This window comes from Nothoprocta perdicaria, unplaced genomic scaffold (assembly GCF_003342845.1).
Source record: "Nothoprocta perdicaria isolate Ctin4 unplaced genomic scaffold, notPer1 scaffold_98, whole genome shotgun sequence".
NCBI classification, from domain to species: domain Eukaryota; kingdom Metazoa; phylum Chordata; class Aves; order Tinamiformes; family Tinamidae; genus Nothoprocta; species Nothoprocta perdicaria.
The window spans coordinates 1,483,386-1,499,103 of record NW_020456287.1 but is presented as its reverse complement, the minus strand read 5'-3'; the positions used below and the strand labels follow the sequence as shown (position 1 = coordinate 1,499,103).

Below are 15,718 nucleotides of genomic sequence, written 5' to 3'. Positions count from 1 at the left end.
GCTCCGGCGGCGGCGGCGCTGACATCAACATGGCCGCCGCCGCCACCCCCCTCCGCGGCGGGGAACTGTGGGGAAATGCGGGTATTTACCCGAGCTGGCCCAAGTGGCAGCGAGCTGCGGCCCGGGCGAAAACGAGGGGGGCCACGGGGGGCGCCGAGCCGCCCCGCGCCGCGCTACGAGCCGCTCGCGGTGGGGAGGCTGCGGAGCCCCCCAACCGGGGGGGTTCCCCCCAAACTGCCCCCGCGGGCCTCACTCTGGGGGTGTCTCTCGTTGCAGGCCGGGTGGAAGGAAAACCACGCGACGTTTATGAGCGAGCTCAAAAACCTGCAGGCCGACGGGCTCACCACGCTGGGCCAGTCCCTCCGGACAGCCTTTGATTTATTAAACTTAAATAGATTAGTAACTGGCATAGACAACTATGGGCAGGTAGGTTGGCTCCGGACAGGAGCGGGGCCGAGGGGGGAGAAAAGATCCAAAGATCCAAGGAACACGTTGTCCCAAGGGCAGTCATAGTTGTCCAAAATGGCATCTCCACGAAACACTGAAAATACGGGGCTTCTGCGAAGGAAAAGCGGAGTTCGGGTAGTTTGAGGGAAAGTGGTAGCTGACTGTGTTTTTTTTTTTTTTTTTAACCTAACTTTCCTTTTCTGTTTCAGTTATTCTTCAGTTTTTAAATGCTGACTTAGCCTCCAAGTTGACCTTTTCAGTTAAACTTTGTCTTTTTTTTTTTTTTTTTTTTTTTGCATAACAAATCCTGTGCTTCAGAACCTTAGCTGATAAGCCTGGTGGGATTATGAGAACTTTCCCTTGCATATGCAGCGCTGCATAATCAATTAAGTACACCAAGAAAGGGGCTGCTTTTCCAAAGGCAGCTTCAGAAGGACTGACTCAAACATGTCTTTTTCAAAATCTTTCCAATGAGTTACTACTTTCTCTGAACACCTGCGTTTTTATAAAGCTCCTGGTTGTATCTGAGCCTTGAAGCTGTGGTTTTCTAGCGCCTGTGATGCAGGATGCCTGTGATCCCTTTTAAGCAGGACATCTTTTGGGGTGTTCCACATCCTCTTGCTCAGCAGCGTGTGCTGCGATAAGTCAGTGACTTTAAACATCTGCTTTAGGAAGCATACCCAGTTCTGTCTTGCACCGGATCGAACCTGGGTTTGTTCTGCGTAATAGTGGATATTATTAGGATCAGGCAAGTATACTGTGCATTTTTTGCAGAAGGAATGCTAACTGGAATCTGCCCATTTCACTTGCTGCTGTCATGCAAGAAATTGCTCTTCTGTCCGGGAATTAGTTGTTCCTCTTGGTGTTTTACATGGATATGTGGTTGTGGAAAAAGTTGTTGTCCCGCTCCACTCTCCTCCACCCTCCAGTTTGAGCACATTCTCTGTCATAACGTGCACTGTTTGCTAGGGGAAGCAAATTCGTCTCTCATGTTGCATTGTACGACTTTGCCACTAGGTGATCGAGTGAGCCTAAACATTTTTAAAATGCCAGCTTAGTGATGAAACTTAAAAAAAAAGAAAAAAAAAAGTGCTAGTTGCACACATGTCTTTTTTCTGTCTCTGGTCCCATCTGCTGTCCTTTTCTACATCTGTGCGCTAATCTCTTCTGCTTTCCGTGATTTTTGGATCAGTTGCATGAACAATACACATTTTTTTTAAAAAAAAATTTACAGTTCTAGGTATACACATTAAATACTTGCCGTTTATCATTGCTCTTGGCAATGTTTAAAATCTTAATTAAGCCCGTGTCAAATAATTTGCTCAGAGAGAACCAGTTGCGCTCAACTACTCAGTCAAGTGGGTGCAGAGTTCGTGTCATGACTGTTTTGACTGGGTACTGTTCATTCCTGCAAATAGCTGCTCTTTTGTCTGCCTGACAGTGGCTTTTCCTTTGTCTGGTTGGCTTTGATTGCCGGGGTCTCTCAGGGGTTGAACCCACCCCTGCTAATGTATCTTAGTTGCTCCGTTCCCTATAGGGAACACAGATGCTCAAATGAACAGACTAGATGCTGTCGTTTGCCTGCAGTAATAGATGGCATTAGAGCAAGGACCTGATGGTGTGCTGAAGTTCTCTCGTGCCAGGTCTGGTCCAGCTAATCAAACCAGCACGTTTTCATAAATCAGGTTAGATTTTGGAACACTTAGCTGGTCCCTCAGCACTCCTGGGATCAGTTTGAGGGCAGTTACCTGTCTGCACGTTCACACTGGCCTTTGAGGAATGACGTCATTGTTGAAGTAATTTTCTTTGCTTAAGAAAAATGTACTTTCAAACATACATGCCATGAAATACTTAAGAATTCAGGGTACTAGAAGCACTCAGAGCCCTCAGTTATGTTTAAAATAGTTTCTACGCAAAATATAAAGTACTGATTTGTTTTTGAAGAGTTAAAAAAATATTTATTTTGATCACTTAACTATAATACAGCAGACAGAAGTGCTTAAAGAGTGATTCTCTTAGGGTGGAGGAAAAGATAATTCTACAAAAACACAATATCTAGATGATCTTAGGTGTGATATTGCATAAAGTAATAATACACATATTTATTAAGCTCTCAAAAAAATCTGTGGCTTAACATCTTTTTGCTAATGTGCTTGTTTTTGATGGATTGACAGGCTTAAATATTTGCTAAGATCCACTTTTGTTTCTCATATATGAATTGTAAATCAGATTTTTTAGTGTACACACATATGACAAGATATGACAAACTTGGTAATGCCATCCAAGAGCGTGATGCCTCATTCCCCCCCACTAACACTGAAGTGTTTGTTTAAATGGCCCTGTGACTCAGGACACTTGGTTCCTTTTGAAGCAGACCAGAGCTCTCCATCAGCTGACTTCTCGAGCAAGAGCCGTGGCTGAATGGTCATTCGGGAATTGAGGAAAAGCTCCTGCTTCAGATTTGCTTGTGACATTAATGCACACATCTTTAATACCAGTATTTCTATTTATCATATTACTTTTTCAGTAGATAAGTGCTGACTCGGTTGCTCCCGATGATCGAGTTACCAGTGTACAGCTATATTAGTTGGTCACAGTCCACAGTCACATCTTAAAGGGAAACTGTGAACACAATTTAGCAAGAACCTGGAATATCTTTTCATAAACGGCTTCTCATTATAATGCCATAGTCTTTCTAAACACTTTGGGTTAGTGAAGGTTGTTTAGAGTCATGTTTTTGAACGTTTTCTGTCAGTAAACAATAAACAGGGAAGTGGTATAACTGACAAGAGGAGAATATTTTGATGTGCATTTCAAAAGGATACGTGTTTTTAAGAGGACTTTCACATTTACAGCTTGATAAATTCTGTATTATATTGCTGGAGCCCCATAATAGTTACAGGTCTTTCCCATGTACTGTGTTTGGTGCTGAATATGGTAGCAGAAGAATGAACCTTCAGCTAAAGTGTCAACTTTTTGCATTAGCTAGAAATAGTGCTCCCCTACACCTTCTGTATTGTTATGAAAAGCCTTAGAAAAGCACACAAGAGTTTGATGTGTTTAGTAAGAAAAACGTTTAAGCACATCAATTTCACTACTTCAGCTCGTTATTATGTCGCACAACGTTGTACTTCATTAGCCCGGTTTGCACTTGGTCAATTGTCCTTTTTGTTGTGTTTTCCCTGGGTCAGCTTCTCCATCGCTCTGGGTCCTCTGGAAAAACAAGCCTTTTACTAGCCAATTTTCCATCCTCTTGGAAAACACCAGTGAATCTTGCAGCTATGGCTTTCTTTGGCACAACATTTGTAGTTGCAGTTTGAGTATTTTTATGAATGAGTCAGACAACAAATGCAGCCTGTTGTAATTGACAGAAGGGTTAATGCCAGTAAATGAGTTCCCCAAACTATTATTTCCACTAAAAAATAAAAGACCTGAAAGACGTGGCTTTTATCTGATACCTCAAAAACTTGAAGTGTTTGAGTTGGGCCACCTGCATATTGAACTTTTTGTAGTTTGTTGTAAAGCTGCTAAGGCTGAGCTGTGGATTTCACGTAGGTTTAAATATGCATCAGTACTTGTGTTTCAGTACTTGTATGCAAAGGACCAGTGCAGCAATATCAGAACTTCAATCTGATGGGTGGTTGAAATAGCTAAAACTCTGATTCTCTTACTATCTCTATTGCATAGAATGAAGATAAAGTGTACTTATGTGAATGGATTTTCAAAATACTTGAGTATTCAAGCTTTTTTTTTTTTTAATTATTAACTGATAAGACCTTCAAATTTTATTCAGGGTGAAATTTCTATTTAGTATTTTGGGTAGAAACTGCTATTGCCCAAAGCATCAGCTCTTTATCTCAGCGGAGTATCTTGCACCTCCTTGGAGTTGTGGTTATTGGTATGGTAAAATCGGCTGAGAGATGAGTGCAATTTCACAGTCAGATTTCATGCAACAAAACCACATGCTGAGTTGTGAAACAAAAAAGACAACTGCAACACTGCCACAATCCAAGTGTGCTTGGGTAGATGTTTTTCCTTTACAGTGGTGAAAGGACTGCTCTGAAATGTAGCTAATACAAGAAGTACTGAAGACTTACCAGTCTGCTCAGTCTGAAGTTTTTCTCCTACGTAGAGAACACGTTTAGAAAGAGATGTTTACAAATATGCTAAGGGCTGGAAGGCAGTTTTCCTGACCTGGAAGTCAGGAGGTGTCCTGCATATAGGGACTTTTTCCTTAACAATACACTGTATTTATATCACATGTGCCAGTTGAACAGTGTGATCTTGGGCTCTCTGCTACGTTGAAGTGCTCTCTGTGTATGAAGGAGGCCATTTGTAGCTACAATAACAATATTGCTGATATATTAATACAATTAAACTTCACAATGGTCTGTAGAGCCATCTTATCTACATGTCAAACATCACCATGTTTTGATGTAATGGTAAAAATGCTGCTGTATTTCAAGTACTTATAAACAGCATGCTTAGGAGGTCAGTTATAATGGTATTTGTAGGAACCCTTAAGCTTTGATTAAGAAAGAAAAAGGTGTTATAGACTGTGTAGATTTTACACTCCTCCTGTGCTCATTTCTGACCAAGATCTGCATAAGTTTTGAGAAAGAGGTATATTTATCTTTCCCTAGTGCTCTGTACGTTGTATTTCAGCAGTGATAAACCTTGCTTTCCTTAAGTAGTTGAGTAGTTTTGTTTTCTGATTGGTGCTTGAGGACTGTTCCTGGAATTCCCTGCTTCCCAAAGTCAAAATCCCTCAAGTGTGACTTTTGTCTTGGTGGTTTAGGGTCGTAAACACTGCGCTGGAGCGGCCTGTGTGCAGCGTACATCCAAATTTGGAGCCAGAGTTTAGATTAGCGCTTCCTGCTCTGTCCCGCTGGCTCTGCTGCACAGGCACTTCGCTGGCCGTGGGGACACAGGCAGTTTTGTGCTTTCGAGAGCAGCTCCTCTCCCCTTCCCTTCTTCCGTTTCCCTGACAAAACCAAGTGGGTGAATTTCCAGAGAAAACAGAAATAGCTCCGGCTTGCTAATGGTAGTGGTCACTTCGGGAAGCCTTGTGTGCTAACGCATGCAGGAATGGAGTTTTCATAGTCTTGCATTTTCTATGGGCTAGAAATTGTCTAAATGTAAACCCGTGTAGTCCCTGCTTCTCTAGTATATAGACCTGTATGTAAAGCGCCTATAGAAGTGTGAATCTTTCTGATTGTGGGCTTTTGTCCTTTTTTCTTGTGACGGTAGCCTTTAGGCACTCTGTGTGGCCCACTAGTTGAAACGTTTAATTTTTAGGAAACTTTGTTTCATGTACTATTTTAATGGGAGTCATTGCAAGCGTTGTTGCTGGTTTGCTTTCATAAAATAGTTTTTTTCTTGGTCAACTGCATCTCATCAGTCTGTTTCATTAACAGAAACAAGGGAGGAACTTCCTCAGGTTTTAAAAATCAAAGACTCTTTGGCTATTTTAGTGCTTTAAGCATGCAGTATCTTAATAAAGGTTGATTTGGAATGGGAATTAAGAATAATAATGTTAGCTGTGGGTTTGATTTTCAAGATCAGGTAAGGGCAGTTATGGTGCTTGAGCAGCTGACCTGGGTGTTGTCTTTGGTGTCACAGTGTGGAGGACCAAAATTACAGCCCTTGCCATGACTTCTGTTTTTGTAAAATCAGTCTCAGTTCATCGGTGACTCCTCGGGTGTTGCAGCTTTCTTAGGTGCGTGAAGGTGGGTGGCCTCCAGCTGAAGTGACCTTGACTTTTGACATCCACTTGCTTCCACACAGCCAAGTGCCAGGGAGGCCGAGAGGCAAAGCCAGAGCCTTGGTTTATGTTTGGGTGGTGGTGGGGAAGGTTGGACCTTCCCTACACAGATACAGAGCCCTGAGAGATCCCTTACCTTGTGAAGCAGGAGTGTTTATCCCTTCCCCCTGCCCCAAATCGATTTGTTTGGTCTCTTAAGCTTGTATTTACTTATTGAACACCACAATTTCTAAGCCTTTGGTTTCTGTTACTGAGGGTCCCTATTTGTTGAAGCTTGAAGGGAGAAAGGAAGGAGTGTTATTTATGTTTACCTCTGACTTTCCTTATTCAGCTGAGATGCAGTTGAAACTGCAATTGTGTTGCAGGAGTCTCCTGCTTTCTGTTACGTTTTTCTTCTTGTAATACATTGTGTACCTTTAACAACAGAAGGAGTCTTTCAGACTCTTCACAGAATATTCCAGTATCTGCAGCTCCCCTTTGAGGAACATATTCATGTTTCTGTTTCATGCTTTGATTTTTAGCATCATTTCACATGACCTTTTTTTTTTTTTCCCATGTTCTTTTTGGCTGCTCTTTATGTAACAGAGCAGGATTTCGTGTAATTTGTGATCCTGTTTTAGTATCTGACTAATCCAGAACTATCCCAGTGTGTTGTTTGCATTTCATGATTAGGGTGTTAATACCAATTATCCAAAGCGTAGAGTATTCTCCTTTCAAGGAAAGGTAATACTTGAGATAGGAGATAATGACCATTTGAGTATTTAGGATAAATCTTTGTTGTGTGTCAAAAGAAGCCGGTGACCCAGCAGGTATTTCTGATGATCCTGTGACCTGAGGGCCTGTGATGTCTATTAAACAAACAAACAAAAAATTAGCAACAACAACCCCCAGATAATCATGGAGCGTTTCCTGCCTATTGTCATTTTTTACTGTCATAATTCTGAATGTTGATAGCATGTAGGATTATAAGTTGCTTTTACCTATATACCTTATTTTACTTTAAGATGGAAAGGATGTATTGTGAAACTAACCCCAATGGCTGAGATGTTTCACAAATGTTTTGTACAGGCAATTCCAGTCCTATAGTACTGAGAAATCAAGTATTTGTTATCTGAGCACCTGTTGTGCTCCTTCTAGAGATAGCAGCAGTGCCAAGTTAATTGTTTTGCCCCAGCTTACATAAATCTACAGTCCACTACAGATTTAAGCCTAAATTTTCCAGTGGAAAATTGGGTTAGTGCCTACAGCTGAATTAAAGCAGGCGGGTAGGAAGTCACTGACAGCAAGGCATGATATTTACTTTGATCAGCAAAGCTGACTGAGTGTGTTTGGGAAACGGAATAGATTTCTGGTTGCTTGAGAGGACAACAGATTTGTCAAAAAGCTAATCTGCAGGTTTGCTAAAAATGGGTGGTAAGGGTGGGTCCTGCAACTCTGCAGTGGTAGGTAACTGGTAGTGTGATAGATAAATAAAGGGTTGATTGTGTCTGATGTAGATCCATGGCTTTAACATGGAGATCTTTAACAAAAAACTCCCGGCAGGGGCTGTGATAGAGCCTGTAAATGAAGAATATACATATTGAGCCTGGCTGGGAGGCTTTCACCTGAGCAATCACACGTGGTGTCTGCTCAGTGTAGCCACGCTCACTTTCCTCAACTGAGGTGTTTTTCTGTCTACGTGTAGTTACTGCTGCTTGTGGAGAACTGTGTTATTCTGATTTCATCCAGTGTGGTAATGACTGAGGATAAATGATCTGAATATGCTCTGCGTTTTGTCAATGACTCCTCAAGTCAAAAGCTGCACTTAACAAATCCCGCGCATTTGTCACAGAAATTAATTCAAGGCTGACGTTTCTGCTTTTGTTGGAGTGTACAGAGCATGAGCAAAAAGTGGCAATTTCTTTCCACCCAAAGAACCCCACATATTGTCCTGATTTTGTAATACACTGTTTGTAATGCAGCTGAAGTGGTGTCCAGCTCCTCGCTGTCCCAGCTCTGCTCCATTCCTGAGCTCGTGGCCCCCTCAAGAGGTGAAGGTTGTGCAAACCCTGAAGCAGGTCGTGCCCGTGATGTCCTATTAGGGGGCTGCCCCATTCCCCGAGCTGCTTCACAACCTGTTTTGTAACATTAAATTACTTTGGTTGTAGCAGCCACCAACTCCAGGAGAGAAATCAAGGTGGAGTGTGGAGGTAGCTCTCTGTTATGCATCGGTTTGCCACCTTCAGCTGCTCTGAGTTGATATTTCCCTTAAAAAAAAAAAATTACAATTTTGTATGCAGCCTTCTCTTCAACTGTTTTTGCCTTTTATTTTTCTTAGTGTTTCACTCTTCAGTATATACTGGCAATAGTGAAACTTGCCCTTCTCCAGTGTGTGGAGAACACAGGCCTGGTTTAGCGTCGCGAGCTTTGCGGCCTGAACCAGGACCCGCTCTGTAAAGTCATCAAGTCATCGCTGCAGTAATTAAGGACTTGATCCAACGCATGAGAAGGTCAATCATTTTGGGAAAAAAACATTCAGAAGTAGTTATAGGAAATATAAGCAAAATAATCTTGTAAGCCAAATTCTATGGCTTTTGGTGATAAAGTTGTTAGAACTGGATCTAGATTGATATTTTTAGCGTTTGTTTATCTTAAGTTCATGTAAGCTCATACATATATGTGTGTGTATATATATATATTTAGACAGCTTGCATTTGCTTAATTCAGCCCCTTAGATTCCAAGTAAGTTTGGCAATCTCCATGACTCAGCAGAGTGATTCTACTAGTGATTCATTTACTAACCTGCAACTAACTGATAAGCTGTGTCCCTTTTTTTTTTTTTTAAGTGACATCTTTAATTGTTTTAAAAACAGATTTCATTTATGGTTGCAGTTGTTTTGTTGTTTATATATTTCAATTAATTTCATGCAAATAAGTCAAACTTTGTTCATTTTTGAGATTATCATGTCTGTCACATGAATGCTAATGTGTTTAAAATATTAGTTTCAATTTATTGCTGTTTTTCTGTGTTCAGTTACGTGCTAGTTTGCTATATATGAAGTTTGCTATATAAATATATATATGAAGCTAGTTTGCTATATAATGTCCATTCTACATTTTTCTGATGGTGGCAAGCAATGAACTATGGCCGCCAACTGTAAAAGACTTAAGGACTGAATTGTTTTCAAGGACCTCAGCTGAATTAGAGCACTTAGAAGTTAATCAAAACATTATCACTTACGTAATATGTTATTTAGAACCCAAATTTGTTCATAGATGAAAGAAACAGCTTTAGTGTAAAAGGGTCATTTTTGAAACTATGATTTAGGAACATTAATCTCATTGTTCTCTAGTAAGTCTTGGGTTTTGAAATCCGATATTTTAAATTTTTGCTGTGTGCTTGTCATTCCTATATATCTTGAACCTAGTATGAACCTAGTCTATAAAAGTGCTTCCTTGACATACATCCCTCCTGTTCTCACACGTACGCACACCAGTATGGGGATTTCATGCTCCAAAATGATTCTCTCTTGCACTGAATCTCCTTTTTAGGCTTCCTGGAGTTACTTTTGCAGTGGTGTTTCTTGCTGTTAGCTTTGTTTCTGTTCTTAGCACAAACAACGCTGGAATGGCAGAGCTTACACAACAGGTAGCGAAATAGACTTTAAGCTGTACGTTCAGTGCCAGATTTGGAAACCTGCAATATGGAAAATTATGAGCTTCCATAAAGATGATACTAATTGCAGATATTTTCTTGTGTTGCATATTTCTAGATGGATATGCAGTGAAGTAATTATCTGTAGAAAAAATGTGAAGTCAGGCAAGGCAAGAAGATTATATGCTTAAATAAATCAATATATATATGTTCTTGGAGTGGGAAACAAAGTGTTGAGGACTTATTTTCTTAAGCAGTTCAGATATTCTGTCTCCGTAACCCTTTTACCTGTAGTAGATGATACTTGATTTGCTCTTAGCTTTTGCTGGAAGGCAAAGAAGGAATTGTAAGATGACGTTTTTGGAGCTTTGGTAATTAATTGAAGCCATAAGTGTTACGTTTTGTAAGTCTAAAAATTGTTTTATTTACAAAATAGTTGCTGAAAGCGTATGTTCTTTTCAATTTCCAGTTTCTTAACTTTATATAGTCCTTTGCCCCTCATTCTCTAATCGCAGGCAGCCTTTTGGGGGCTGTGCCTACCTTAATATTGTGTTCTGACTCTCATTCACTTGATAAAATAATTTGCACTGAATTGAGGAGCAACAGTATAGACCCTTAAGGTGTTTGCTACAGCCATGAGATGTTGTGTTGTTAGTTTATCATCTTTTGGTGTTTCATCCATCCCAACAACGTGAAATCTCTGTCCTTAAACGGTGCTTGTGCAGCAAGTACTGCGAGCGGGGCTGCTCTTTCAGGAGGCTCCCCTCACTCACCACGTTACTCCTCATGTGACTGATGGGCTGCTGAGTTTCATGTCTCGTTGCATTCAGGAGCACTCTGCTGCTGCCCTTGCTCCGGCTTCTGGAGAACCCTGTGCTAAGGCTGCCTCCTATTACCACTTCTGCTAAAGCCTGCCATTCATTTATTCCTTCACCTGAAATATAGGGAACTTTAATTGTTCTATGGAGGCCGTGTTCCAGCTGCATGTGCAAAAATGCTTCATCTCCAGTTAATCTGTCATGTCACTAGGGGATGAAGTGCCAGCCCTGTGAGCTGTCTCGTGATCCTACATAGGTGTGCCTGTAAAGAACCTGTCATTATTGCACGTCCTGGATGTTGGAGCATCTCTTAACTATTGGTAATGTAGTGACCTACAGGAGAATTGCCTAGGACGTGAAAAATTACTTGGCCTGTAGTAACCTTTCCTGTAGTGAAAGGTGGTTGTACTTGACCTGGACAGGCTGGAGAGCTGGGCAGAGAGGAACCTCATGAGGTTCAATAAGGACAAGTGCAGGGTCCTGCCCCTGGGGAGGAATAACCCCAGGCATCAGTACAGATTAGGGGTGGACCTGCTGGAGAGCAGCTCCACGGAGAGGGACCTGGTGGGAGTCCTGGTTGACACTAAGTTAACCATGAGTGAGCAGTGTGCCCTCGTGGCCAAGAAGGCCAATGGGATCCTGGCCTGCATCAGGAGGAGCGTTGCCAGCAGGTCAAGGGAGGTGATTCTGCCCCTCTACTCAGCTCTGGTGAGGCCGCACCTGGAGTACTGGGTGCAGTTCTGGGCACCCCAGTATAGGAGGGACGTGGAGCTTCTCGAGAGGGTCCAGAGAAGGGCAACCAGGATGATTAAGGGAATGGAACATCTCTCGTATGAAGAGAGGCTGAGTGAGCTGGGCCTGTTTTCTCTGGAGAAGAGACAGCTCAGAGGGGATATGATTAATATGTATAAGTTCAGGAAGGGAGAATGCAGGGAGGAAGGGGACAGGCTGTTTTCACTGGTGGCCAGCGATAGGACGAGGGGTAATGGCCACAAGCTGAAGCATAAGAAGTTCCGTCTCCAGGTGAGGAGGAACTTCTTTACTGTTAGGGTGACAGAGCCCTGGAACAGGCTGCCCAGGGAGGTTGTGGAGTCTCCTTCTCTGGAGGTCTTCAGAACCCGCCTGGATGCCACCCTGTGCCACATGCTCTAGGTGTGCCTGCTTGAGCAGGAAGGTTGGACTAGATGATCTCTAGAGGTCCCTTCCAACCTTAAATATTCTGTGAATCTGTGAATCTGTGAATGAATGTGGGTTTTGGGATCTCTTTACTTCATGGAGGGAAGATCCTTTGTGGTGGCCTCTGTGGCTGCAAAGTCCTTTGGATCGATAGCGTTGACTTCAGAGTGTGATTGAGTGGAGGAGAAGTCAAGGCTGCTCGAGCTGCACTCTCCATTTCTTTTGGAGAGAAGAAGAAGGATTAGTGGAAGTGTTAGTTTAGACTGTGCTGCTTAAATCTTCACTTTTAAACACTTCTTCCTAGCTCTTTCCTTCAAAAATAAGAAAAAGGGAGGGAGAGGAATTCAATTGAATGCTTGTGGCCAAGGCTTCAAAATGGCAATGAAATAGAGCTTATTGGGATCAAAAAAGGGAAAAATGTAATAGTAATATATTCTTTCTTCCTTTCAGAAATAGTCAAATATTGGATTAAATATAGAGGTATATCAAGAGCGTAGGGTGCTATGACTGATTACTTCTAATTTCTGCTAATGCAATCATTTTACCTTTTGATTATGACACTCATAGAAAAAAAGTCCTTACTGTCTCTGCATATTTTGAGACTGTGTTCATACGTACAGAACATTCCTCAGATCTTTTAATCTCCCTATTATATGTGATTAGCACATAAAAGGGTATATTTTACTAACTCGTGCCCCCTCTGCTGGCTAATTTCACAATTACAAAGTAAAAATGAAAATTGATGTTGACGAGAAGCCCTTGATAGACCATTTTAGCCGAACGTCAGCTCATGAAAGTTCATTTGAAGGGATTAAAGCTGTGATGAAAGCCCTGATGTTTCCCTGAAGCCCTGATGCCCCTGAAACGTCCTGGGCACAGGGCTGCTGTTTGGGGTTGGTGCTCTCCTAAGCCGTGCTTTGGGGTGGGCTGCCCCTTCGGGCCTTGCTCAGTGTTCACCAGACCAGCTCCTATCCCCACAGCAGAGGGTTTGTTCCTGCTGCCCCGCGTTCAGGCTCCATATGGGATCGGCCCATGGAGAGGAGCCAGGTCCTTATGGTTCTTGGGTCTGCTGAGGGCTCCTAGCGACCTGCGACTCTCATTTCTATTCCAGGTAGCAGTAGTGTTCTAAACATTTTACAATTTTGCAAAACAATTTTGCATTTACAATTTTACAAACTTGCAAACTGAAGTTGCTGAGGTATAAAAGAGGGCATCGACATATTATTGCAGCAGGCTTCAGCCATTGATTTAGCCAGCTGAAATTTAAATTTGGTCTTAAGGTATTTTTTTAAACTGCCGCCAATTTAGAGTCCTAGGTATGAGTGTAAATCATCCAGAATTAAAGCTAACAGTTCTGTTGTAATTCTACGATTTTTAGATTTTCTTTTTAACTATTGTTTTTGAGCAGTTGTTCCTCACAGATTCTCATGACCCAAGTATGAGAATCCCTGCCTATTTAAAAAAAAAACCTAAAAAGTAAGTAAAATCTGGTAGTGCTGTTCTGTATTTCCTAGTCAGATAACTGAATTCACCTTAGTGGCTGCTAGGGCTGATACTTGTGAAAATGAAAGGAGATTAGTGAGATCCAAAGGTGAATTCCTTAGGTGTGAAACTTTTGCACAACTGTATACTTTTTGTGTTCTTTCATAGGTGCTTGTTGAGCAGGTAATTTTCAGTCTCTTTGACTTGTTCTTTAAGGAATGTTTTTACCCCAGTTTTTGAACACTTTTGACTTTGAAAGCAGTGTTTAACTGTGTGCATGAGATAATGATAGTCGTGAATCAAATTTCCCCAGTTTTGGTCTGTGTTTGGACATCCAAAGACCACAAGTGATTTTTAATTGCTTTATCCATGCACCATGAGGAAGGAGAAGAATCTGTGGATCTTTTTCTCTGGAGGTCTTCCAAACCCGCCTGGATGCCACCCTGTGCCACATGCTCTGGGTGTCCCTGTTTGAGCAGGAAGGTTGAACTAGATGATCTCTAGAGGTCCTTTCCAACCTTGAACATTCTGTGATTCCGAAGCTAGTTAGTAAACTTACCTGCCTATGAAAGCAAATTTGTAGTTTTGACAGTTTTATCCATGCCGTGTTGTCCCTTGGTAGTTTCAAGCACTTCTGGCTCAATCTAAGGCTCAGGCTGTCACAGGAACCTGTTGGTCCTGATGAGCCTCTTGGCTGTGACCAGAGAGAACTCCGTGTTGGCCAGGAACGTCCTCGGCTCTTGCTGCTTTTTGTGTTGTGTGGCCGCAGAATTAGCTCATCCGGGGACAGAAGAAGTGGTGACTAATGAATGTGAGTTGCTTTGATTTGGATGCAATAGTTACAGAGCTATCACATTGTTCAGAAGAACTCCTGTTGCTTAACGGTTGCGTTAGGTAGGGCTTTGAACCTCTGCCCTGGCATTTATACTGGCTCATTTCAAATGGCTTTCTCCCAAAATGAAATGCTTGGGAGTTTTGTCACATTGCAGATCTGTTCTTGAGAAGACAAATTGTAGGTGAGTGAAAAAGAGCTGTCACTTCTTCCCTGGTATGTGTTTTTCACCATTGCAAGAAGCCTCAGGAGGAGGAACGTGCCATTCAAAGGAGCTTGTGGCCAGATGACTCTAGCAGCTGTTTGAACAAGATAAATAATAAATTTAAATAAGATAAATAGCAAATGAGCTGATTTACCTGTATGACAGGTTTAACTGAAGTCCTTACAGAAGGTGGTTGCCACTGATTTTTCAGAAAGAAAAATATTGTTTAGCCTTTTAAATAATAATTTAAATAAGCAAACAAAGGTTAAAAGACTACTTGAAAGTGCCTTTCCTTTTGTTGTAGCTTGAGTAACAAATTGAGACAAACTGCCACGCTCTAAGTGCAGCCATTGAGCTTCTAGACGCGACACACTGACAATGGTTATAATCCATCTGAGGAGAGATAACAGAAACAGGAGTATCTTGCTCACGTGCAGATAAATAGAATAAGCCTTTATAATGCCAGCATAAATTGTGAACAAGGCTCTTATGTTTCCCGGGCGCTGATACGGAGCCTGAGTTGGTGTTTACCCTACATAGAAGACCTTAGCATTTCATGTGCTTCACACTTTTGGGTCTTTTATTTTCCACTTCAGGAGTGTTAGACACTGATAAAAAAGTGGTGCTGGGTTATTCTTGCTTTTGATGTGAACAAAAGCTCCCGGTGATCAGTTAGTTGTATAAGTTGTTAGCAGACCTATTAATATTTATACATTATCTCAAGTTGTACATTGGACTGGTTTCCATGCATTTCAGAATCCGAAACTTGCTAAAGAATTGGTTATTGTGCTCAGTCACTGTTTCACTGATGATAACTAAAATAATTGAGCTGTGCTGAATTGATTTCATATATATTGAGCAAGTAGTGTAGCTGTGTATTTTAAAGATGGTTATTTCTAAGACTTGTAGTTTCATGGTGTTCTGTTATAGCAGTATCTTTCAAAAGAAAGGAAAATGGAGAGAATGTGATTAACTTGAAATGAGAAATAAACTTGTGAACAGTGGTTGATAGAAGCACTGCAGCGTACATAAAAGGGATGTGTCTAAGTATTGGAATTTCCTTTTGCAAAATACTAAAATATTTCTAAATTCCGATAACTTATGTGAATAATTTTTTTTCTTTTTTCTTTTTTTTTAATAAAAAAATGACCTCATGTGATGCTGATTTTTTCTATGCCTTTTATACCTTTGGCTAAGGAGAAGACAAACCAAAAGAATCAATGGTCTCCTTTAGAAGTTGACAACATTGACATTTTTGGTTAAAAATAGAAAACTTCAGTAATAGACCTTTCAGCTGAAATTCTTGGTTTATATTTTTACTGTTTCTGCTCTTTTAGGTGGAATGTGGATACTCATTTCG

General features: G+C 41.3%; 1 protein-coding gene across 2 annotated transcripts in view; it reads left to right on the top strand.

Annotated features, from left to right (window-relative positions):
• Positions 1 to 288: 288 nt before the first annotated feature.
• Positions 289 to 15,718, top strand: part of INTS6 (integrator complex subunit 6) — a 39,632-nt gene continuing 24,202 nt past the window's right edge. The window contains exon 1 of one of the 2 annotated variants that reach the window (XM_026053285.1): positions 289 to 426. In XM_026053285.1, the coding sequence (XP_025909070.1) occupies positions 307 to 426 (120 nt within the window). In that variant the 5' untranslated portion in view covers positions 289 to 306. The remainder of the gene's footprint in view (positions 427 to 15,718) is intronic. The other variant, XM_026053284.1, reaches the window with a different exon arrangement.